The following is a 26474-nucleotide window of genomic DNA, read 5'->3' on the forward strand; positions in this document are numbered from 1 at the left end:
AACTGTATATCCTGTGCTGTGTTAAATGTCCTAAGAGTTGCCACTATCTCAGCAGCCCTTCACATTTTGTGAGTATTAAGTTTCTTATGCTGTTCGACTGTTATATTGTTTCTTTGGGTTATCTCTTTGTGACAACCTTTCATTATAAGCAAATAGAATGAATTGAATCTTCCAACATGCTAATTTAGCACTGGTCATCATTTGTTTTGGAAATGGCCTTTTAGTGCCTTGAAACAGATAGGGATAGGAAACTTAGAAAGCTGCCGTATACCAAATTGGAACATTGATCCATCTTGTTCTGCACTGCCACTCTACAGCGTGGGGAAGGGGGCTCAGTCCCAGGGGCCAATTTTAGCCTTTCAAGCCTCTATGTCAGGCCACACTCCCTATCCTCAGGCTACACCCCTCACTGGCCTTGTTTCAGATTCTCCCTGAGTACTTCTCCCTGGCCAAAATGTGCCATTGAACTCAGATAATGACTCCTGCTTGCCTGGACAGATGATAAAAAGGGTGTATGAGTGTGCAAAAAGTAGCCTACTACACAAAGGTAATTTTTTAATTCACTGCTTCACCCACTTATGTCACACATCCCAGAAATGTGCCCCCCCCCCAAGGTTCCCAGAGGGGAATGCAGCCCTTGGGTTGCGAAAGGTTCCCCAGCCCTGACTTGCAGCAGCTTTCCAGGGTTTCAGGAAACCCTGGAGCTTTTGGAATGCAATGTACGTGCTGTGCCATCGAGCGGCAGCCATTCCCTATCAGGTCACATGATCCTGCTGCAGGTTTAGCATTCAACACCAGTGATGTCTTAATCTTATAGAATAAATAGCTCCACAATTCATTTTCACTCCTTTCCCCACCGAAAACAAAAGCTCATTTGCAAATGTACATTACAGAAAGCTAGTCAAGTTATAATGGCATCCTTTCAAAATGAGAATACAATCATTTCCATTTTTGGATGAGAATATCATCAAGTGAATATCCCATGGACATAAGCCATAGGTCAAATTAAAAGTCTCTAAGTTAAGTGTGCTGGCAAAGGTTAGCTGCTGGCAAAATTGTGAGGCATGCATTCTCACTGTAAACACGTAGAGATTAAGGAGTGGCTGTGTCAAATAGCAGAATAAACAACAAACAATGGGCAACTGTGGTTACTAAGGGCCACTGACCTCGGAGATGATGTTGATGAGAAACCATCATTCATTGGTGCATTATATGCATAGCATGGCTTTGTTGCCATCACCTACAAAGGAGGCAGCACTTGTAAAACTGCTGGAAATGCATTCTATTTACCAATATAGTCATTTAAAATTCATCTTTGCATCACTGAGAATGCACTAACCCAGTCAACCATACAACATGGTTCAACACAGTCATGCAAAATCTCCACAACTATCTCTCTGCTTTTAATAATCTTGTTTTTAGAAACTCCTACCTTTATAGGGAAAGACACTCACTGAAGTGAATGGGACAGAAGCAATTGGCTGTCTTTTATTTCAATGGAACTGAAGAGTGCTTCAGTTCATCTATATAAGCAAAGCACAATGTATGCTAATGCTTTGGTGCAGTGCTCAAAGAAACAAAAAGTAAGGTTTGGCTGAAGAAGACATGTGCCCATTTACAGTATTAGCAAAAGAACCATACTTTAACATGTAACACTTAGTTTTTCCCATAGCCAAACCAACCACAAATTTGTGAACTCCCTCCTTCCACACTCCAATTCACCTTTTCTAGTTTATGCGAACAAGAGTTTTCTAATACATTTGCACCAGCAAACTGTGGTTTGCAAGCTTTGCCCTCAAAACCCAGGATTTAAAGCAGTGGTTCTCAAAGGGTGTAGTACACCACACAGCTGTGGCAGGCGAGGGTGGCAAGTGTGGTGAGAAGATTCAAGGGCAATCAAAGAAATGTTTAAACATTTGTGTAGTATAATAGTTCTTTCTTTTTGTTTCCAAAGTATTTTTTATCAATAAAAAAATTGGTGTGGCATGCATGAGCGTAGCTGAGGGGGCAGAGGGGCAGCTATCCCCCTAAATCAATAAAAATCAATACAATCTGAGGTTATGCCCCCCTAACATAAGCCTGCCCCCCCTTACAAAAATCCTGGCTACACCCATGTTGGTGTGAGCAAATTTTTATTCTGAGTGGCCCAGAGAAAAGGTTTGAGAACCATTGATTTAAAGTGAAAGTTTCAATCTGGTCTGAAGGTCAACTACAATTTTCTGGTTCTTATGTGATAGAAACTTTATTTTCCCAACTAAAGAAGTAAAGGAATTTGGAGTGCATAAATCCAAAACCAAACCATGACCATCCTGTGTTAACCAGTTCTCTGTACTGAAAAGCCAGATGATTTATTTTCTATAAACTATGCTTCAGGAACACCACTGAAGAAAGGTTGTCATTTCTGTATGATAAACCCAAATCACACTGAAATTAATGGACTTAACTTAGTCAATGTCAATAATAATAATAATAATAATAATAATAATAATAATAATAATAATTTATACCCCACCCATCTGGCTGCATTTCCCCAGCCACTCTGGGTGGCTCCCAATTATAAACTTCCCTAATCAGGGCTGCCTTCAGATGTCTTTTAAAGATAAGATAGCTGCTTATTTCCTTCACATCTGAAGAGAGGGTGTTCCACAGTTTCCGGGTCACCTTCAAAGTTAGTCCCAAGTAGAGCGCATTGCAGTAGTCCAAGCGGGAGATAACTAGAGCATGCACCACTCCGGCAAGACAGTCCGCAGGCAGGTAGGGTCTCAGCCTGCGTACCAGGTGGAGCTGGTAGACAGCCGCCCTGGACACAGAATTAACCTGCCCCTCCATGGACAGCTGAGTCCAAAAAGACTCCCAGGCTGCGCACCTGGTCCTTCAGGGGCACAGTTACCCCATTCAGGACCAGGGAGTCCCCCACATCCTGTGCAGGCCTGCTCTGAGTAAAAGGAATTTCCATCTATTCATATAGGTAAAGGTAAAGGGACCCCTGACCATTAGTTCCAGTCATGACCGACTCTAGGTCATGCTTCCGGGTCATGTGGCCAGCATGACAAAGCCGCTTATGGCGAACCAGAGCAGTGTACAGAAACGCCGTTTACCTTCCTGCTGGAGCGGTACCTATTTATCTACTTACACTTTGACGTGCTTTCGAACTGGTAGGTTGGCAGGAGCAGGGACCGAACAACGGGAGCTCACCCCGTCATGGGGATTCGAACCGCCAACCTTCTGATTGGCAAGTTCTAGGCTCTGTGGTTTAACCCACATTGCCACCCACGTCCCTCTATTCATATAGATCATGGCAAAAATAATGATTAATCTTAATGCCCTCTTCCTTTGTGGAAAACAACAGTGTCCAGTTCTTTGCATTGGATCCATTATCAAAACAAGCTCATCCTAAATTGATTCGGAAGGAAATTGGTCCTTTAAACATTGGAAAGACAACCTTCACTTCAGATAAATACTGCCCCTTTAAAAATACCAGGCACCAAGTGGGTTTTCTTTCTGATCTTTATTTGCCTCTCAAATCAGCAACAGAAGGCATGTAGTTGAGAAGAGAACTGCACAGGGAGAAAGGTATTCAAGGGATTAAGCAAGCAAATGGAAGGACTATTAGTTTATCTAATAATAGCTGAAGTATATTATCAAAATCTAAATTAGAAGCAAACACATTTTTCCTGCAGGAGAACCAACCAGCTCCCAGGAATTTGGAAGGACATTGTCTGAAACATCTAAAAATGAAAACAGCACCAATATTAAAAAACATGCACGTAAGGATATTTTAAAGCTACTTCACAATTTGACAGAAGAGAGATGATAATGAGGCAACTGGACACTCTTTCTGCGTACTAACAACAACTAGATCTGAGCTGACAGAAAATTGCAGGTGCAAACTGGACAGGTGGGAAATAGAGGTGCAAGGAAGGACTTTCCTTGACATTTCCTTGGAAATCTGACCCACCTATTAGATTAGCTACTTGAAAGGCAAATCACTTCAGCAATAATTGTGTTACATGCCTGACATAAATGTCTGAAGGATTCCCAGATATTTGATCAACAAAGTCTAAGGTTATTTTCCTTTATTTTCTCTCAGTGTCCTCATACATTTTATTTCAAGACAGAAAGTAACCTTGCTGTTGGTGGAGGTTTGGTGCTTCCCATATGCAGACAGGCAATGTCCCCATTCAGACAGTGACGAGAGGAGGAAGGACTGCTGGAAGGGGCACAAAGAAAATAAACACCATGGTGCACCTGCAGCAGCACAATTGGACACCTTCATTTGCCCCAGCTGGAAGAAAACATGTCTCTCCCATATAGGTCTCTACAGCCACAGCAGGCACTGTAACCTTCCAGCAGTTTGACTTCACCCTCAAAGGCACACTCCTTTGTCTCCCAAGACACAGATGCCAACAACAATGTTGTTTTCCAACAAAATATCAATGGAACACACTTTCTGCATGAAACAAGCATCTATGCTTTGCCAATTGGTCCTCTTAGCATGTGATCCCCATATGGACACGCAGCTAATTCCAGGTTCAGAGACTGAGTGTGGCTATTCCCTCCGTACAAATCCACTTTACCAGACCTTTAGCGAGTTTCACTGAGAGCATCCACAGTCATGGTTCAAATGAAACCAGGTACAGTCCAACTCATGTTAAGAATGCCAGTTAAACCAGTGGCTGTTATACACACACACACACACACACACACACACACACACACACACACCTCTCTCTCTCGATATATATGTGTGTGTGTTTCATTCTAATCACAGTTGGATGTACATCGCTCCCTTCAATATTATGGGGCCAGTCCTGTGAAACTCACCCCCCCCCCACACACACACCCAGATGATATCAGACAGGCTCTTCCCTATTGAACTTCTCCAGACCAGTGAAAACCTTTTAATTTCAGCAAGTTGTCCAGTTAGTTTCAACTGATAGTTGCATTAACCTTGCTGTATACCACTGAAGCATTATGGTGTTAAGTGGTATATAAATTGCTAAAAGAACAACCTAAGTGCAGCACTGGTGGCGTAGCAAATCCAAAATTCTGTTCTCACAGTAGCCAACTGGGTGCTCCTAGGAAACCCACAAACAGGGCATGAATGCAACAGCACTTTCTCACTCATGATCCCCAGCAACACATTTTCAGAGACATACTGCCTCCGCTAATGAACGTACATGGTGCTGAAACAAGGCAGAAAGATCCAGAATAAACTGGTGCCTAAGGCTGGTCCTGCAGCCTGATCCCAATGTAAACCAGTATCTCCAAATCATATAGCATCACTTTATTTCACATGCTTTATAGTTCATGGAAATAAAATATACTTTATCGCAACCTTGTGGATCCTAGAGCTAATTTATAGCCACTGAAACAGGTTCTGGTTCTATGAGCCCCCAGTGATCCTAGTCTCAGTTAAGCACTAACTAAATATACACTTTATGAAGGGATCGCCACAGCAAGCTGGTTGTCCTTACTACCTTAAGATCAGAATCAGATAAAAAAGCATACTCCTATCCTGTCATGATCTCCTGTTCATTGGAAGAATATCTTAAATTATAACTTTGTGCATGCCTCAATCTTATCTGAGTAAGCCAAATCCAGAAAAATACCTTTCAACAGGCTGTAGACTGTTGGCAAACTATTGTCTGCTTCTACATATTAAGAGCAGAAAATAGGAGGGGCGGGGGATCAGTAAAAACAACAAAATGAAAAACAAACAAACAAACTAGTCTAAAATGGTAACTTGTACTTTAATTTTCAATCATAAACTGGAAGTTGTTAATGCTTTCCTGTTCAGTAGCCAACAAGAACACTTGCAAACACAAGGCAACTGCTATTTCTATAGGAGTTCAAAGAAAGCATTTGCATGTGTGGGCAGCAAAGCAGAAAATAAATATTACTAACATGAATGAGTTGCTTGAGTCCTCATTTCTATGCAGTTGAGGGGCCTCAGTTATGAAGAGATATTTATCAATCCTTGAATTTAATATGACACAAGCATCTAAACACCCAAGAAACGTTGGATATTCAGAATGGTTTTTATTCCAAAATATGGCAGCAGGCTAGCACTTGGGTCTCAATGGAGTTAACATATAATGAAAGCAAATATTTAGACACACAAACACCCAAAAAATGTTATATAGTCATCACGTTAATATAAAGTTTTCAAGTTATCCTGGTTCCACAAAAAATATAAATGACTGTTTCAGTGTGTATTTCCACTTTTATTTCTTTTTTAAAGCTTCCTATAAAGCTGAATCTCTAAGTCAAGTATGTTTTACAAACAGAGAAGGAATAACCAGGACAAAGTTTTGTGTTGCACAGCATTCATGTGTAACAGTCCAATGGCCATCTGGTAGGACTGCTGAACCCTTCCCCTGCCGGTAACTTGTCCCATGAAACAACCCCCTCCACCCAGCAGCTCTCTTCCATAAGATCCTGGGCACACATTTCCATGGAATGTTACATAGCCAAGTAAATATTGCTGAAGTACTGAGAGAGTTAATCACTCAAATATTTGAAGCCCATGTATCAAAATGACCAGAACGCCCAAGGACTTTGCGTAAATAATTTCAAAAGGTGGAGTCCTATTGGTGTCCTTGCACTCTTGGAAGGGCTTTTAATCCAGCAAAGGCATCTCTAATGGAAGAGGATGGGAGGGCATTTTTGTCCATTCCCCCACCGCCTAAGCCCCAATACCCTGTGACTCTTCAGAGAGTTGGGGATCCCTCCAGGAATAGGGTGGAAGGTAGTATACGGGACGTGCAAGCAGGGACTAACCAAATTTATCTCCTCTCTACCTTCTCTGGATCAAAACCCTATCTGTGAGTGCAAAGGCACCATTTAGATTCCACCAAACAAGCCACCAGGAACTTCTTTCCAAAAGAAAACATTCTACCCATGCACTGGCGGAGAAAGAGGGTGAGGTGGGTGCGGTCCCCCCCAGATGTCATCACTGAGGAGGAGTGACATCGCCGCCCCGCCCCCCCCAGGACGCTCACCCTGCTCCCACGGGCGGCTAGCCCCGCCCCCGGGGGCACAGCATGTGCGCCACTCCAGGTGACGGAGCAGCTAGCTCCACCTCTGTACCCATGGAAAGGAATATTTTTAAATATACATATATTGTCCACACATAGAGCAAGAGAATAAAATTAAGGCTTTTTAACTTAAGAGTAAAATGAGCAGCCTTGCTCACACACCAAAACTACACATTTTAAATGCCACTAGCATTCCATTGTAAAAGCCACAATAAAAATGGATTATTTTAGCTATTTCCATACATACAAATCCTTCACTGCACACATTTAACATGCTCTCCTATGCATGCATTGCAGCACCTGCAGAGGAATGTTGAGAGAAAGCCATATAGCCCTTGTGTTTCTGTATGGTAAACACTGCTGAACCATGTGTAAGAGTCACATAAAAAGAGGACATTTATGAGACATAAAGGTATCTCATAAAACTGTTATGAATTAGGATATCCCTGGCCAAATCCCAGAAAAGATAATCCATATAAACATGCGGGAATGTTGTAACTTGCGTGTGAATGTCAGTGATACAGCATGTTAGTTGATTCATGTCTCACTTTCAGGGCAGTGAAAGTCCTTGCTATTGGATTTTTCGTAACCTCAAAAACTGAAACGAATGTCCATGATTTCTTTTCCTGCCTCGCTGAAAACATTTTACATACACAGCTTCATTATGCTGAACAAAGATACAAAACCCATCCCCCCCCCTCAAGCTGTCAAAGTACAAAAGAAATGCAAAAAGTCTCGCACAGATGTAGCAAAGTACTGGATTTTATCTTCTGGCAGGTGCTCAATATGCAGCCCACATAATCACATGTTAATGACTGGAGTGTGTTAATCAGCATGCATACCTGATTCCTTCTCATCCAAAGGGGGAAAGAAACTGAACAATTTAGAGCATGTAAATGCTGCTACTTTCAAAACACACATTGTAAATATACAGCAATGGAAAGGGGGGGGAGGTGGAAAGAGCTTCCAAATACAGAGGTTCAGAACCACTGAAAAGGACACGCAGTCCATCAGCTCAGTACATCCAGACAAAAGCTGAAGTTTCATTCCCTGTAATTAATTTCTAAAGAGGCATACATTCCAACCCTTTCTAGATGCAACATCCTCACACTGGAAGCATTTCTGTCTAACACCTGATTTCTGGTGGTGATGCAAACTGTAGTTGTTTGCAGTTGTTTCAATGCAGTGAATAACTTCCTAGTCCCACTGAGTCCTATGGCCTCATTCCCAACAGTGCAATCGTGTGCATGTTTTCCCATGGAAGTTGGAATTGCAACCTTAGTCTATTGAAACTTCAATTCATTGCGGCAGAAAGTTATCAGGGCTAACCCAAAACATTTTGTTACCTGAGACAGAGCAGCAAACGCTGCTCCTGGCCCCCTTCCCCAAATCAAGGTGCACAGCACCCAGGGCCAGTCAGGTTATCTTGGGACCTGATGCTGAAAGTCCCATAAGGACCTCCCTTTCCCTCCCTGGCAGGGAAAATATAACAATAATAAATTAAACAACTAACCATTTGCTGCCTTTTCAGGATATCGAATGTATGCTGTCTGAGCTGGCTGCTTTACTCTGCCTAATGGTAGGATAAGGTATGTCAGTTATCCAGGGGCAGATCTACCCTGCAGTATTTGTTCATTATACACACCATACATTTAAAGTACATGGCTTCCCCCCAAAGAATCCTGGGAAGTGTTGTTTGTTAAGGGTGTGGGAATTGTAGCTCTGTGAAGATTAAACTACAGTACCCAGGATTCTTTGGGGGAAGCCATGACTGTTAAGGTGACAAATGCGCTCGGAATGTACAGCTACAGATCCCAGGTTTGGCAAGAGAACAGCCAAGATCTTTGCTTGGGGTACTTAAATGTTCTTTGAAGGAAATTTTAATGCCTGAATACAAATTGTGGCCTGCTTTATGCTACTTGGTAAGTGTTACTTATGTAAAACGGCTCATGGCTGTCCTGTTGCCAACAACTTCTGGAATAAGAAGTCATCTGTGCAATTTATCTGCTACATCCAACATAACTAGCCATTTCGTTGCTACAGGAATATCTATACACAAGGGGAAGGAGAAGTGGCACATGCCTCATTTGTGCAATGCCTCTATGCAGATAGAATTACTTCTGCTGTCCCACCAGTTTTACCCTACAGAACTATGTCATGTTACCACACGCTACAAAGATTTAGCCAGATAATCAACATAATTTGGTTTAGCAGGAAATGCATTATTCAAAATCTATATCAAAATCTAAAGATGAACATCCGGTAATTGAATCCTTAAATCAGTAAATTCTGTGCATGGAATAGGATTTATTTTGCTAACCCTTACACTGAAGGAAGCATTGATTTAATTCCGTGATTAATGTTCCTTTCAACTAACTTAACATGGATAAGTGGTACCTTGGGTTACAAATGCTTCAGGTTACAAATGCTTCAGGTTACAAACTCCGCTAACCCGGAAGTAATACCTCAGGTTGAGAACTTTGCACCAGGATGAGAAGAGAAATCACACAGCGGCGGCAGGAGGCCCCATTAGCGAAAGCGCGCCTCAAGTTAAGAACGGTTTCGGGTTAAGAAGGGACCTCTGGAACGAATTAAGTTCATAACCCAAGGTACCATTGTACAATGCTGCCTACACTTAGAGGACAAATGTAAACACAGATATCTGAAGGGAAATTCAGGAAAACCAACTGAGCTTCAATCCCAGAAACTAAGTACAGGCCTGTGGTGCTAATTTAAAATGTCATGGTTGAACTAGCCCTGGAAGCCTGGAAGATACTATCTAGCAGAAGTAGACCCAAGTAGGTTCCCTGAACAGTGGTAATGACCTGAAATGGCTCTCAGCCTCTAGAATGCCCCTTCTTTCTCATACAGTGAAGGGGGGGGGGAAGTATTTCATCCCCTACTTAATTTGCCCATTTGCCCTCTGACAAAGAAATGACCAGTCCATAATTTTAATGGTAGGTTTACTGTAGCTGTGAGAGACAGAATAACAACAGGAAAACCCGTTCTTGTCACTGACATCCTTGGACAGCTCTTTGGTCTTGGTCATGGTGGCTACTTTGGAATCTGCTGGATTGATTGCTTCTGTTGACAGGTGTCTTTTGTACAGGTACTATAACGAGCTGGGATTACAGGTAAGACCTCTCCCTTACAGCAGGTGCTTCTAATCTCAGCTTGTTACATACAGTGAAGATACCAGGTAGCCTGACATCTGGCTGGTTGATAGGGGATCAAATACTTATTTCACCCATTATAATGTACATCAGTCTCTGACTTTTGTCTTCTGGGTTTCTGGGGTTTTTCCTGTTGTTATTCTGTCTCTCACAGCTACAATAAACCTACCATTAAAATTATGGACTGGTCATTTCTTCGTCAGAAGGCAAATGGGCAAATATAGCAGGGGATCAAATACTTTTCCCTCTCACTGTATGCTGATAAGACATCCACTTCAGTAATCTTTCCCACCTAGTCCTATCTTTATTTTCTCTTCTTTACAAGTTTGCAAGTTTGCATGTATTTCATGTCCCCCCATATGGTGTTTTCCCTTTCTGTCTATTTGCCCCCCCAAAATTCTCTAAGGACTTTAGAGAAATGGGAAGGATAAGAGCAACCACCACTAAATAGAGATAGTATTGCACTTTCATCAATCATTCAGTTTGTTTCATTTATACATCAATATCCACAGCATATCACCGCATTGACTCTATGAGCAACAGCCATAATACTATAAGTTACTAATTACTGTATTATTGACTATTAAACTTTTTTTTTTTTTGCTGTTTTCATGTGTCAATTGCCTTCCATACCCAAAATATGCCTAGTTCTTACACTGCCTCCAAGCTCTCATGATTTGCAAGGTTTAAACCTCTGCATTGTTTCATCTGCATGAAAGGAGGGACACAAAATCTTTTAAATAAATAAAACCTGACAATTCTTTAAGAATGAAACGTGTATTGTTACATATATATGCAGCTCCACATTTTCCAATAAAATAAGCATCAACACACACTGTCAAAGGATAGAAACAGACTGCCAGCATATCCAACTGTGCAATGGGATCATCCTCCACCCCCACTCAATTGTTTTGTATATTCTCTACTGTAAAATCCACCAGGATGGAGATGAGATACTTGAAGTGGAAGCCACTCCAGGTCTGACATGGCAGTTGTTGCACATTGCTGAATCTGTCAAATGAAGAGCAAGCACAAAAGGAATTTCCAAATGCAGCTGCTATTTCCCATTTGTTAAATCCTTTTATTACACCATATAAGTACACAGCTGGGAAATACTATAGAGTGGGAGTTAAAACAAAATATTTTGGCTTCCAGACATTCAGAACACACAAAGGACTCAGTGAAAAGCAATTCCTGATATCAAAAGGGAGTGAAAGTTTGAAAACATTTCTAGTCAATGTGTAGGGTTTGGTGGTGGTTGTCTTTTTTTAAATAAAAAATAAAAAATGATAACATTAAAATTCAATATAGTATATGTTACTCTTGTTATAACTAAGAAGTGCTGCATACAAAGAATGCTGGAAATGACTTGTATAGTAATTTTTTCAGGCCCATTTCCATATTCCACTTTCTTTTTTTAATCTCACACAGCTGCATAGGGTAGACACTCTAAAACCTCTATTCATACGTTATGAATTGGCCCCAATATGTAACTCTTCACATGAGTGATTTGCTCAGAAGTGCATCTCCTAACATGTCAGAAAGCATGCAGTGGCGACTTCAACAACAAAAGATCTGTGTATCCCCAGCAGTTCCACTGTGTGATGCTGTGGATACATCTTCCATGGCTAAGCTTATGGACCTGCCTTTTCATTCAGATTGTCAGAGGAAGAGAAGGGCAGGGGTGCCCACTACCACAATGTGGACATGTGACGTCACACGCACACTCCTGCACATGCCTCTGCATCTGAGCACCCACCCGGAAAGGGTGCCTTGCTGGCTGGATGTAAAGGGTGGAACTGAACAACTTCTCTCTTGGAGGCAGCACTGTTGCTGCCTGCTGGCTTTTCTCATTGATTTGTGGGTGCCTGGCCCCCACAACTATATTATTGTGGGTGCCCAAGCACCCACGGCCTCCTGGAGTTGGGTCCTATGGAAAAAGGGGACTGATTGGTGCCTCACACTTTCAGGTGAGGTTTTATTGCTGAATTCAGTCCTAGGGCATAGGCATTTGACTCTGGAGAATGATTGATAACTACATGTCCATGACTTTAGTACCTATGGATTCTGCAATTTGTATTTATCATTCATAATTATTAGTCACATCCCATTTATATCTAAATCTGCTTACAAAGAATATGCAAATTACAAAATGAAACTACAAAATAATCATAACACAACAGCACGAAGATAACAAATCAATTAAAGCAGAACAATCCTTAAAATCATTGCCCAACAAATCATTTAGGTCTTCTTCACACCTAAAAGCACTTCCGGATCTGTGGACAAGCAATTCTGGGAGAATTTTTGGAGTGGGTTTCCCCCCCCAATGTGCCAACCAGAGAGAGATTGTTCTTAGCTAATTCCCATGTTATCAGTTGCTTACATTAAAGAAACCTTTAAATGTGTTGCTGGTTTCTCAATCACTGTCTGTGGTAGGTTTTGAGCTGCTGGAGCTGTCTGGCAACCCTGAACAAGACATTTTGTAAAGATATTTCTGTAAACAGAAAAAAGTGGACATGTACAGGTTTTTGAGGTTGCTTGCAGACATCTGCAAATGCAGTTGGGGTTGCAGCGACCCAAAAATCCAAATTTGTAAGTCTTGCACAAAATGATAGCTATGATTAAAAATAAATAAATTCAAATTTGCTGTCAGACATGGAAGATTATAACTGGGGAAAATGTTCTTATAATTCAGATTTGTAAAGGGATTTTGTAAACCTGTTGGATACTACTGGCCCTTAATAACATGTATAATGACAAGGTATTGTTGTGGTTCGAGGACCCGATCCCCGCGTAGTGGAATGAAAATGCACGGACATGTGATGTAAGGTTAATGGGCAAGAAAAGGCCACAACTTTATTGATTACAGCAAGTGAAAAGGTATTGGCTTAGGCATTGGATCATGTCAGTTGACTCCACCCACTCGGAGAGGGGTGAGTCTAAAAGGGGGGGTTATTCACCAGTAGGTGGAGCCTGTTGATGCTAATCCAACTATAAGCTCCCCCCTGATGTCACCGAGGGTCGTGCCATGGCCTCCCACCACACAGGCATCAGACAGAATACACGACCACCAGATTCCTTTAACAGAATACCCAAAATTGAAGGCGTAGGCGATGGCCACACCTAGCCCTTCCACACATCACAAACACAGGACGGCGAAAAGTGAGGGCCGCGTGGCTGGCGCAGCAGCAAGTTAAGCTGCAGTCCACGCCCCTTCCAACGCACCTGGTTGGGCGCTTGCCCGTGGGCGTGGTGCACCAGCCAGGTAAGTGGGTGTCAGGGGGCTAACGCCCTCTGCTTGAGGCGGAGCTCAGCTCCCGCCCACAACCCCTCCCCTCATTTGCAGGAGGAAAGGCTTTTTCTGATTCTCTGTGCTCCTTGCTCTAGGCTAAGCATGGTACACCTGAAGATAAACAGCACCTTTCAGTGTCACTTTGACACCCCTCTAGCATTTGGTGTGAATGGTTTTAAAGTTGTTTCTGCCATTGTAAGAGAAGTAGAATTGACCCCCAAAGCTGCAAGAATAAAAACATCAATTTTCAATTAGATTTCCAAAGAGAGCCATTGAAAGACTACATGGCAATTCACACCTCACCATGATTAAGCAATACCTGGAACTGTGGAAGACCAACACAAACGTTTTTTATGCATTTCCCCCACCCCACCTTATGTCAGGGTGTATTTGATCCCACCTGTCAAGTGAAAGTTAAATGCTGCAGTCAATCCCTAAGCTGTTGTATTTCCCCATTAGTTCAGATATCGGCCACTTTTTCTGACTGATCGACATTTATAATTTCAAGCGACATGATTTTTGGTTTTTTTCCTGTAAGCTTCAAGAATTCAGTTTCTGCTTAGGACCAACTACTACCACTCACAGGCAGTCCTCACTTAGGTGAAGAATTATGTACAGCCTACTGGATCTCTCCTTAGGGACATGTGGTTAACTACTAATGATTTTCAGGAACTTTATCCAAGAAGGCTGGGGTATTTTTCAGAAACAAGAAAAGTGAAACCAGAAAGCTAAGTCACTCGAGCAAAGTTCATGCACCTGTTTCAGAAATCTGATAATGGGAGAGTAACTTGTGGCTGTTTCAGCTTCTTGAAGGAACAGCAAGTATTGACATGAAGTTGCGTCCAACCCACCCCCTCCCCCAGAAAAAGAGAAGTAAATCTGGAGGAAGATTTGCAAATATATTGAAATGTAGATTCCGTTCCACACCGTCCCCCCCATCCCATCTCCTTTTGAGTTCTTTACTATTCCTCTCTCCACTTTTCAAAGAACATAAAAGGTTCAGTTACTGTATAAGATATATGTTTGATCACATTTAATTTTTTAAGCTCCTAACACCTGGCTTCAGGGACACATTTTTCTCTCATCACACAGCCTGAGTAGATAGTTTGTACCTTGGGGGAACACAGCAGGTCTGGGAATCCTATTAGGAGTTCTCTCACAATTATGGGGAGGGGGCACATATTATCCAACTATCAGCACATCTGCTGCTGTGTATCTGAAGTTTGCAGGTTAACAAAGAGATAGAAATAATTTCCCACAAACTGATGTGTCACACGCAGCCTGAAAGAATGTTCCCTCACTATGTTTTATACAAGTTTCATTGTGTTAACCAAGCTGCTCTAGAGAGATGCCCTCCATTTAAGCACTGGGTGCTTTTGTCCAAAGTCCAGTTATAAGTATGAGGGATGAGAAGGAGATAACATGGCTTTTGCCATTCTCTCCTCTTCATTGCCAAGTAAAAATTACATTATTTAAGGTGTTTGATCATTGGTCCTGGAAAGAAGGTAGGTGAGACAAGAGTCACCTCTGCAGTGTAGGATTCCACTGGCAGGTCTGAAACCAATGAACTTAAAAGAACAACACATCAGTCATTAGAGTTGTGAAACCATACAAGACATGACGTTATCTGCATGGTGAACGGGGTGTAACTCTTATCATGGCAGTAAGATCTCATACTAGGAAAGAGGCAATTAGCTTTGATGAGCTCAAATACACTTTAGAACAGCCTTTTCTAACCTCCAGGTGTTAGACTACAACTTCTACCTGCCCAGTCAGTATGGTCAATAGTCAAAGACAATGGGAGCTGTAGTCCAAGCATCTGGAGGCTGGTGGAAGCTGCTTTAGTTCCCTGAAGAAATTAGCATTACATTCAAGTGTATCAGCTCAGCCATCACTGACAGAGTCTTCATAGCCATGACCACAGACACAATACAATATTGATAAGGTGAAAGGTGCCAAGACTTAAATTAGGAAACGGAAAGAAAATGATGATAAACAGGGGCAATTTCCTTTTGGCGGTGAACTAATCCCATGACTTCATTCCAGAAGACCTGTATACATATAAGAGGAACTGATTAGCTTACTGACATTGATCTCTTACGCACTGTGTCATTTCAGTTTGCAAATATCATAATTAAGAAGAGTTGCCTAAAGCAACACTCCAAAGGTTGTCACAGATTTAGGACATACCATTCTATGCTGGGTTGAGATAACACTGTTCCAGTCAGCGTCTTGTTGGATTGTAGTGACTAGAGTTGGTAGCTCCTCGGAGTGAGGTTTGTTGTGCAATAGGGTGTGTAGAGGCAGATGGGAAGCCACAAGCTCTTCATTGTTGCCTTCTTCCTGCTCCTGTGATGCTAAGTCCTGGGTTGTTGCTTCCTCTCCATCAGCTGCAAATGGAGAGGTGGCCTGCTTGGAAGACATTCTTCTACAAGATAAGAAAAGGAAACACACAGATGCATTCTATTAAATTTAAAGACTAGGCTGCAAATACAACAAAAGGAAAAAAATAAAGTCAAAATAGGGAGAGGTCTTTTGCTTGCATAGGGTTTTAGTGTTCTGTTGGGAGCCACCCAGAGTGGCTGGGTTGGGCACGGTATAAATAATAAAATTATTATTATTATTATTATTATATCTACAGAGTGACTCTTTACATGTTTCAGTTGAGCTACTGCCAGATAAGCATGCATAGCACTGCAGCCTTAAAGGGTTTTACAAGCTGGTCTAGGTAGTTGGGGAGCTAGAGTGGCTGAGGAAACCCAGCCAGATGGGCGGGGTATAAATAAATTTATTATTATTATTATTATTATTATTATTATTATTATTATTATTGCTACCATGTCCCAATCTAATTTACAATCATATCCCTAAACTAAGTGTGGTTTGCCAGGAGCCCAGGAGCAATATCAAAGGAAAGAATTAGTGTTTATAGTGGCACACCAGCTGATGCTGGCAAAATGCACTCCTAGGCATTGACATCACTTGGGTCTCTAGTGACAAAGATGGATCAAGGAGCATCCCTCACCTTAACAAAGCCTTGATCAAGACCAGGGGTAGGCAACCTAAGATCTGGGGGCCTTCTCAATCTGGCTCGCGGACGGTCCGCGAATCAGCGTGTTTTTACATGAATAGAATGTGTGCTTTTATTTAAAATGCATCTCTGGGTTATTTGTAGGGCCTAGAAATTCGTTCATTTTTTAAAAAATTCAAAATATAGTCCAGCTCCCCAGAAGATCTAAGGCAGTGTTCCCCAATCTTGGGCCTCCAGCTGTTTTTGGACTACAATTCCCATCATCCTTGACCACTGGTCTTGCTAGCGAGGGATGATGGGAGTTGTAGTCCAAAAACAGCTGGAGGCCCAAGGTTGGGGAACACTGATCTAAGGGATGGTGGACCGGCCCACGGCTGAAAAAGGTTCCTGACCCCTGATCAAGACACTACTGCAAAAATAAGAATTTGGGGTAGCTGGATTAAGTTCTCATCTTTCATGTGAATTTCAGATTTAAACAAGTGAGTCCTCTGTGACTTAAGCCCAGAGAAGGAAGTGGTTGGTGCATCCAGAATAATCATATTGAAATACCAGAGGTATGTGATTTCTCCTACCCTTGATACCATAAAGGCTCCTAATGTAAATACACAGTTTTTCCTCACAACCCAAAGGTTTTTCCTGCATGTTCTCTTAATTTAAGTGAGCATGTGAGAACTGCCTATTTGAGTATTTGTACAATTAAGCCAGAAAGCCACTGATCACTTGATTATGGAATGTGCTCCCCTTGCAAAACAGAATCTATAAGCTACTATCTATGCTGCTCCAAATAAGCCCTATGTAGAGCATAATTAATAAATAAAGGATCTGCCTCTTGAAGTTCGCATTACTTGTGTTCTAAAAATTAAGTTTCTAAAATAGTTTTCTATTTCATATTGTTCCTTTGCTACAAGGTGTGAAGAATTTGGAATACAATCAAATGTATTGGATCAATGATAAAGAAAGGTATGCATTTAAAATCTCTGCTTTATTCTAAGAAGAATATTTGATATTATATTTTTTAGCCTTTTTCCACAGAAGCAGACTCATGATAATGTTCAAAAATAATTATTTCAATAAAAACAGAAAATAAAAAATGTTAATATATGAAGAAACAAGAAGACACTCTTAAGGTAAACTAACAGTTCAAATATATTAATGGGGACATATACTTAAGATAATTCTTAAGAAAATTTAGAATATCTTTATTACGAAAACTGCATCAATAACTCAAGAATGAGGTTTCCACCTTAATTACTCTTTAATAATAATTGATTTCATACCATTTCCTTAAAAATGCGCAAATCAGTTAACAGAGGAAACCACATGAGCATTTTTCAAATTAGCAAATCATTAACTCAGTAGTACTGTTTCTATAGACAAATAATTACTGATTAAAGAGGATGGAAATCTGAGACTAACAGTTAAATTTACAGATCTGACACATGCTTTCATGAATATTACAGTGAAGGAAATATCAAGTGTAAAGAAAAATAATTAAGTTAATTCCAATTTAAACAGTAGTTTTTAATGTAACAGGCCAAGTTTCACATAGGATTTAACAGCTAATGCTAAATTTCTCACAATTAATGAGAAGAATCAGATATAGTATCCTACAGTGAACAAAATTATTATTGGTTCAGTTAATCTAATTATATACATTTTAAAATAGAAGTATTACAGGCTGTTTGACATAAATCTGAAACATATCAAAACAGTGATACCTGTTATGCAATAATAATCATAACAACCACAAACCTTACAAATAATTTTAATGCTGACCTTTAGACTGTGAGTGCAAACCAAAGTACTGTCAATGACCAGAATTATCTTGATGTTATCACTGTATGTACTACACTAAACTAACAAAATAGCTGAATCCTGGAGGTTTATTTCAAACAGTCAGGACAAAAAAAAAAATTCTCCAGTTTCAAATTCTAACTACTGCAGGATATTTTAACCATTACATTAGTGTTGCAGTCACAGGATCCTGACATTGGAAAGGGATAAGTCAGGACAAATATTTGGCATCAGTGTGCAAGACATACCACCTTATTTTAAACATGAAAGCTAAATGTACACTATTCTGATTACCAGCACAGTACAATTGTGAATAAATCTCCAGTGGTTTTAAGGCAATGGTGCATTTAAAACAGTTCTTAGAAGACGATTCTATTCACTTGAGCATTCGCAGGCATCTTCCAATTACAAACAGGGCTGACTTCTTCCAGAAGGAATAAGCTCTGGCTGCTTTTTTCAGTTTAAATTAATCATGACACAAACCCAGAAATGAAAATGTCTCTTAAGAATAATTCCAACTACAAACTGCACCAATGAATAACAGTGCACAATCCTAATTAAATGCAACTGTGCAGCTGTGAAAATAGGTTAAATCTGTCCAAAGCTATGAGATGGCTTTTAAAGGCTGGTTTGTTAGGGGGTGTTTTCTTAAGGAAGGCTGGGCTCTCGGTCTTAATCAGCCAATAAATTATTTCCTGCAATTACATTAAATAGAAAATTATCTTCAAATTGGGAATGTTAATTGAAAATCAAAATTCAGAGTGAAGTTTAGAAATTACATGCTGAATATAATTAATCTGGAAAGACTTCACCTCCGTTTCATAAACAGGATTTGGGTAATTCCTCAAGTGACCGTTCTGAAAGCTACCGAGTTAACAGTGCAATTACAGTGGAAACATCTTTTCTTTCCATTTCATATTTGTTTATTTATACATACATATGTCAATGTTGATAAGGACGCAATAGTAAACAACTATTCAATGGACAGATAAATACACCTTAAACAATATATCTACTCAGGATACTTAAAAATAAATGTTAAACAACATGAAAATGTTTCTTATCATAATTGCAAAGTTTTGCTACAAATCTAGTATATCTGTGCAGAAACACTTATATGCCCACCTTCTGGTCTGTTTATCTATCTACACACAGACACATAATCTGCAGGATAAGACAGCACCAGATCCTGAAACTTCATAAGCTATTCCTATTTTTGTCACTGACAATACTGAATGTATCAGAACAGAGGATTCGAATCTGAGCATCATCTACCAAGAAGTGATGGTCCACCCATGATGTCAGGTGAAGCAACTGCCTCAGATGGCAGGAAGGCTTCCAGAAGGTTGCACAGAATGGAATGTGACTCTCGGGTATTTTTAAAAAGGGTTTCCCATCCCTGAAATACTGAGTCAGTGTTGCAATAAATACAGTGGTACCTCAGGTTACATACGCTTCAAGTTACAGATTCCGCTAACCCAGAAATATTACCTCGGGTTAAGAACTTTGCTTCAGGATGAGAAAAAGAAATCGTCCAGTGGCGCGGCAGCAGCAGGAGGCCACATTTGCTAAAGTGGTGCTTCAGGTTAAGAATAGTTTCAGGTTAAGAACGGACCTCCAGAATGAATTAAGTACGTAACCAGAGGTATTACTGTAGTTAAATTGGCCTAGGTGCTAGTTATGCAGAATAAACAAAAGTCTGTTTGCATTTTATGATGCCTATAGCGCCTGTCTTATAGACACTGCTATATTTATTGTAATGAACAAAATAAAAACACCACACCAAATACTCCTGAAATATGCTCTTTAGCTGCACTTTTGAAACTGCCTGAGCACTAAATAGAGCTATGGATACTGTACAAACTTATGCTATTTGCACTCCAGCTGCTGCACTTTGTCCCTATACAGATAAGAACTATACCAACTAGAGAAGGGAAGGGAGGGAGGAAGTGGATCCAGCAGGTAGACCTGCCCACCTGTCAATCAGCTGATGTCACCATGATATCTGGTGACTTTAAAAAAAAAAGATGCAAATGTACAGACCGCAAAGTGCTGACAAATCAGCTGATTGTTGAGTTTTGTGAATCCTGGTCCACAGTGGGCCTTAAGACCTGATGATTAGCCAGCTGTACTTGTGAAGCCCCATAAAAAGTGCTTTGCAAGCCCTTGCCAAATGTGATGATCGGCTGACTTTAAGAAGTTGCAAAGCCAAGTTTGCAAGGCTTTGCAGGTGCCATCTTTCAGCTGCTTATTTGTGCCTGCAAAACCCATTTTGGCACAGCCATGTCTTTACCTGCCTCGTACCAGATGTCAGATGTAGGGCAGGTGCCAAATAGCATGATGTGCCAACTAGGCAGACCTATCAAGTCTAATTAGGACCATGGGCCAAACGTACCCCACCGCTGAGGTACAGAATAGGCAGTCTGGGTGGGTTTTTTTAAAAAAAACAACAGCATGTCCCAGGTGGAAATAACGGGGGTGGAAGACGGGATGCCTCGATCATGACAAATCACAGACAGAAGGAGGTATGCTGTTGGAGGCGAAGGTGGTTTGGAGCCCTGGAATACCTGCTGTGCCACTTTGCAAGCCACTTTGAGGACAAAGTCGTGGGCATTTGTGTCAAGCTTAATGCTATTGATGTTGATCCAGCATGCCATGGGGTATTTTATATTTTGAGCTTGGGGTTCCCTCTGTTAAACCCATGGGCAACGTGGTGCCCTCACACAGACACACTCTTTTGGCTCCTCCCATGGCCTCTCCCAATTCTTATTAGTATTTTTAAAATGTGTTTCTTTGCTTTGAATTAGGCTACCTTTGGCGTGGGGAATCTGACCATCACCAGTTATGTCGCTATTTTGTGTTGCCCTCAATGGTTTTTAAGATTTTCAAATAGGCCATAAAGGTTAGAACTTTCCTAAGCAATTGTTTCATGTTGTGGTACCAATTTAACCACTGAAGCTGCAATTTGAAGGGAGGGGCTTCTTAACCCTTTCCCCCTTATGCCATATTGCTGCCCAAAACCACTCTACACAAAATTGAGTTATATATTTATTTTTTTACCCAGTGAGATCAAGCCAGCTTTGGGAGAGTGATTTTCAGCATGAGTGTGGTATAAGAGGGAAGGGAGAAGAAGCCTATTTCTTCCCACAGTGGTCTTCCCTTTCAAACTTCTTTTTTTTGGGGGGGGCTGTTGAAAAAGAATCACAGGACCATGTGGAATAATAAAGTTCCATTCTAGAGAATAGAGCCACTAAGGGGAGCACAACTGGGATCTTGAAGAACTTAATAAAGTTTGTAAAAACGGGTTTATGACCATCTACATCTGGGCGGAATCTGTGGTCCTCCAGATGTGGTGGCAGTAGATTTCCCATCATGCTTCACTACCAGTCATCTTAGTTGGTAGTGAGGGGAGCTGTAAGTCCAGCAACATCTGGAAGGGCAAGGGTTCCTCAACCCAGATCAACATGATCCTAAGGTTTTTCTGGCATTCTCAGTACTGTTTAAAAAAATAAAAATGCAAATCACCCCTATTCTAAAAGTAGTTTGACATTGTGCCACTTTTTCGTTTACCTAATATTATTTTTGTGCGTAACAAATTTATAATGACAGTGAAATCAGTTCTTTTCTAGAAGTTGTTTTTTCCCAAAAAATTATTTTTTTAGAAAAGAATCCCTCGCCACTTATAACCCCTGAAAACAGGGATTTATAATGGAAGTGCTGACACAACCCTAACTAAAGCGGCGCAAATGGTGCTGCTATAATACACAAAATCAAGTTCTATTATTCTAAACTCTTCTCACTTGTGGGGTTTTTCTTTACTGTGCTCCCAGACAAACTGCTGAAGCATGAAAAATTTAAATGCAATCAAATGGATCCAATTCCACTTTCCTAGAAACAAGTGTCTACAGTGGTACAGTCGTAAAAGGAGAGGCATCCAATTTGTCTGATGCTCGTTTTTAAAAATCTGTTTATAATACTGTGCAGTAGAGGAATAAGAGGAAATTACAGCCACTGCATTAAGTGACTGTCAGGGGGGATACATTGTATGACATTGAGGGGACATTGGAGGGAGGTACAAAAGCATTGCTGTAATAAACTGCATGACACCATGCCATGCTGAGATGTGAAGGGTCCCCACAAGATAGATACATATATATACGCATACGTTCATACAAACAAACAAACAAACAAACAAACGTACATACATACATAGGAAGAACGAAGGACGGCAGGAAGATAAGTATGTATGTAATTTGGTAAATTCTGCAAGCAGATAACCTGTGACTCTTGCACAGAGGTTCTCTACCTGGTGTCAATTCTGCACATACAAAATTCATCCATTATACATGTGAAAGCAAACCATTGTACATGTGAAAGTTTGCTTGTCTGGTAAAAGCTGCTGACCCAGGTAAAGACAAGGCTTCGCAAAAGTAATCTTTATTCCTGTCCCTTTTGTAAGAAGCCTGAGCTTATAGAAACTTTCCATCCAGTGTGTCTTTCAAATAATCCAAAGTGCACTTTCAGAATTGCTAGATGGCATTTGGAATTCCCACAACATATGGGGGAAATACCTCTAATACGTTATCCAATGAATGAACAAACAGAAACAAAATTCACAATGTCAGTAAAAGTGTTCTGACAAAATAATTATGTTGTGATACTAATAGCACTCCTCTTATTGGAAGCCATATATTATCCCTCATGTGGAAAGGCTGAACTGCAAAGCAATACAAAATACTGTAGGCTGTAGGAACGTGATATTGAAATCGGGTTTTTTGGGCCTCAATCTAGCACCCTTGCCCAAGGAACAATTTGCCAGATATATTAGTCCAGGACATTTCTTCAAACCCAGTAAATATTATTACTGTTAGAGCCAGCAATGATGGCTTGCCCTCTTATCATGGATGACCTGCTACAAACCTCACATTTCTTCAATTAACAACCTGGTCTGGACTGTCACCTTCTTTCAGCCAGATATCTGTTCTTGCTCTCTGCACTACTGCTATGATTTCCATTCCTGCTCCTAGGCTGGTTTTAAACCATAAATTTCTCTCTGCAAAGTACAGAACTCTAAAATCACCTACCTCCACTGTTGAATCAGGTTTCCTCACTAAGCTATTCAACATTAACACCTAACCACTGGTATCTGCAGCATGTTACAGCTGGACCTGGTTAAGAGTTCTGGTTCCTGAGTCTCTTTGGGTCTGATCTTTGGGCCTCAATCCTTCAATTAGCATCTATGCCCCCATCCATCTAATGCAGGGACAGCCAAGTGGTACCTCCAAATACTTTGGACTGCAGCTGCATTCAGGTGTGGGGCTTAATGCTTAGTTTTATTAGTTGTAATGACAGCATTTCAGTCTCATTTTCTAATGTTACTTTTCACACTGTTGCATTATGGAACCATGACTTTTTCATCAACATACTGCCATGCTGTGCTAAATTTTAAATGATGGGAAAGAACCGTATGCTGGGACACTGCTACAAATTTTGCCACGTGAATGTACAATACAAAACTCCCATGATTTCCCAAGTTAATGGGATTGTTGTTGTTTTTTCCTGGAAATCATTGACATGGAAATGAGCACTGAACCTCTACTAGATTTCCAGAAGTGGGTTTTACATTGTGTGAAAGATCACACAATATGAAGAAATTATCAGGGAAGGATATGTCAGGAAAAGAGAATGAAGTCCTGTTTGAACACAACCTACAACTCCCAACAATGGAGCCTGGAGCTGATGTCCTAAATATCTGCAGGGCACCATGTTGGCTACCACTGGTTTAATGGATTCAGACTCACACTGCACCAGGTAATATAAAAATGCAGATGCTAATGTTCCTAAGACTCAAGAGTGAACTATACCACTTCAGTCTGCAGTGAAAGATTGTGGATTTTAATGCTACCCCCCACCAAAAAAGGAAAAAAAAATGTAATAAGGAAATTAGTGAATTAGAAGAAACATTTTCCCCAACCTTCTCCATGTTGTGTTATTTTTCTACTTGCAAGGTAAGGTGATCTTATGGAGTTGTTAAAAAATGTTTTGTGCACCTGTGATTTTAATGGCACTGTCTGTTATGTACTCCGTCACTTCTGTTCCATGAATAGATCCAGACGGGTGTAGCTTCACTTGTTTCAGCGAATCAGCAGTCATTTATTTTGCTCTGGAAACAGCTCCACAAATCAGACATAGAAATTATTTGCTACATCTGTGCCCTAGAAGAGTACCCATTTCCAGGAAGCATGGCTTAATTAGAATGAGAAAATGGAAATCTTAATCTTGGTGCCAGATTATTTGGAACCCTGACTCTGCCAAAATGTATTATCTAGCCATAAATTCAGAAACATAATGAATTGCTGAAGTAATGCTCTAATCCACCTGACATTTAATAACAAATAGTTACTTCCTTAAATTATAGCGCATGGTATCCAATTACAAGGGGCATACCTGACAGGGACGAGACCGTACAGGAGTGGCTGCCTATACAGCGGGATTTGTATCCTGACACGTAATTCCCAAACAGAAAACTATGACAATGATGTTTGGTTCAGCAGTTTACACAAGAAATTCTGTAATTTTGTTTGTTGTTTACTTCTGGTATCTCAGCATTTGGCTGTTTTTCAGTAAACTCATGTAAGGCTACAACCCATGGCTATGTCTACTCAGAAGTCCCATTAAATTCAATGGGTCTCACTTCTAGGTAAGTGAGAGTGTATTATAAAAGAGGTATAATAAAAACAGCTATGGGAAAAAAGAAGAAGAATATATGCTTAGATAAGTGATGTGCATGGTGGGGAGAAGGGTGGGGAGAGAACTCCCTCATAACTAGAACTCAGGGCCATCCAATTAATCTGAAAGCTGGAAGATTCATGACAGACCAAAGAAAATAGTTCTCCATCTTCCACACTGTGCCCCCATCAAATTTACTTTATGCAACATTCAGACACCAAGTCCTGCTTTATTTTACTCTCCCTGGGCCCCTGACATGGTTCCACCTGTTGAGTGGTGGGGCCAGTCCTGAACAGTGTACATGAAGGTAAGTAGAAAGTGGGGTAGGAGTGAAGCCAATGTGGATGTCATGCATAAATTGGGAGGCGGGGCTGTTTTTCAGGTCAGAACGCAACACCCGATGTGCTGAAGACTAGTGAAACATTGATCATACAACTCAGAACTCCAGAAGTTAATATTTTCTGCAGTTTATATTTAGCTGATAATATTCCTGTCACTTTATTTATACAGCCTAAGCTTGTTCTTTGGGCTGGAGCTCGTATGCCTCGGAATGCTTTGACTCATGAATTGTTTCTCCTGATAATGTTACATCATGTAACTACCTCTGTTTAAGTGGTTAGTATTAGCTTCTCTGTGCTGCCTGCCTTTAAAGTCGTATGACTCTGCCATGTGTCTCTGCATATCTGATTTCTTACTGACACACACACAGATTCAGAGAAAGACAGACAGAGCCTTCAGCTAGAAATTTTCTAATTGGGAACAATAGTAAGAGTGCTGGCAACAGACTGAGCAACAGTCCTTGCTCTGCTTTTACTTGCTTCTTTGGCAGCCATTGTAACAAAACAGAAAGTATACATAAAAACTGTATAGACCATTAGTATTAAAAGGAGGGAGTCACAGTTAACCACTACTATGAGTTCTAGGTAACATAAATAATCACCTGCCCTTGTTGAAGTTCTACCAGAAAAACCAAAAATGCTTGGATTGTTATATTTTGAGGCAATAGATGAAAATAACTGCATTGTTTTATCCCTGGCATGTATGCTACCCTAGGCTCCTTTGGGAGGAAATGTGGGAAATAAATTTAATAAATAAATAAAACAGCTCTCAATGAAACTCAACAGAACTGTTTTTGAAGAGGAGTAAACAAAACAAAAAAATCTTAAATTAAGTGGGGTTGTGAAAGACATTTGAAATCCATATTTCTTCCAAATTCATCAGCTGGAGGTACCTTTATGTGCTTTATCTCATCTACGTGGCTTTTAGGAGTGGAGTAAAGCTGAAGGGACAGACTGCATCACATTAAGACACAGTCAATGATATATATATATATATATATATAGAGAGAGAGAGAGAGAGAGAGAGAGAGAGAGAGAATGCAAAACCAGTGGCGTAGCGTGGGTTGTCAGCAC

At 40.6% G+C, this 26474-nt stretch overlaps 1 protein-coding gene across 50 annotated transcripts in view; it reads right to left on the reverse strand.

Annotated features, from left to right (window-relative positions):
* The window catches only part of SOX6 (SRY-box transcription factor 6), a 458084-nt gene that overhangs the window by 247056 nt on the left and 184554 nt on the right, over positions 1 to 26474 (reverse strand). For 46 of the 50 annotated variants that reach the window (XM_083477096.1, XM_083477104.1, XM_083477133.1 and 43 more), the window contains one exon: positions 15699 to 15936. The exons of the other annotated variants lie outside the window; for them this stretch is intronic. In XM_083477096.1, coding sequence (XP_083333222.1) covers positions 15699 to 15932 — 234 coding nt within the window. In that variant the 5' untranslated portion in view covers positions 15933 to 15936. The remainder of the gene's footprint in view (positions 1 to 15698; positions 15937 to 26474) is intronic. 50 annotated transcript variants of the gene reach the window in all.

Source organism: Podarcis liolepis (genome assembly GCF_965112155.1).
Source record: "Podarcis liolepis genome assembly, chromosome: 1".
Classification (NCBI taxonomy): domain Eukaryota; kingdom Metazoa; phylum Chordata; class Lepidosauria; order Squamata; family Lacertidae; genus Podarcis; species Podarcis liolepis.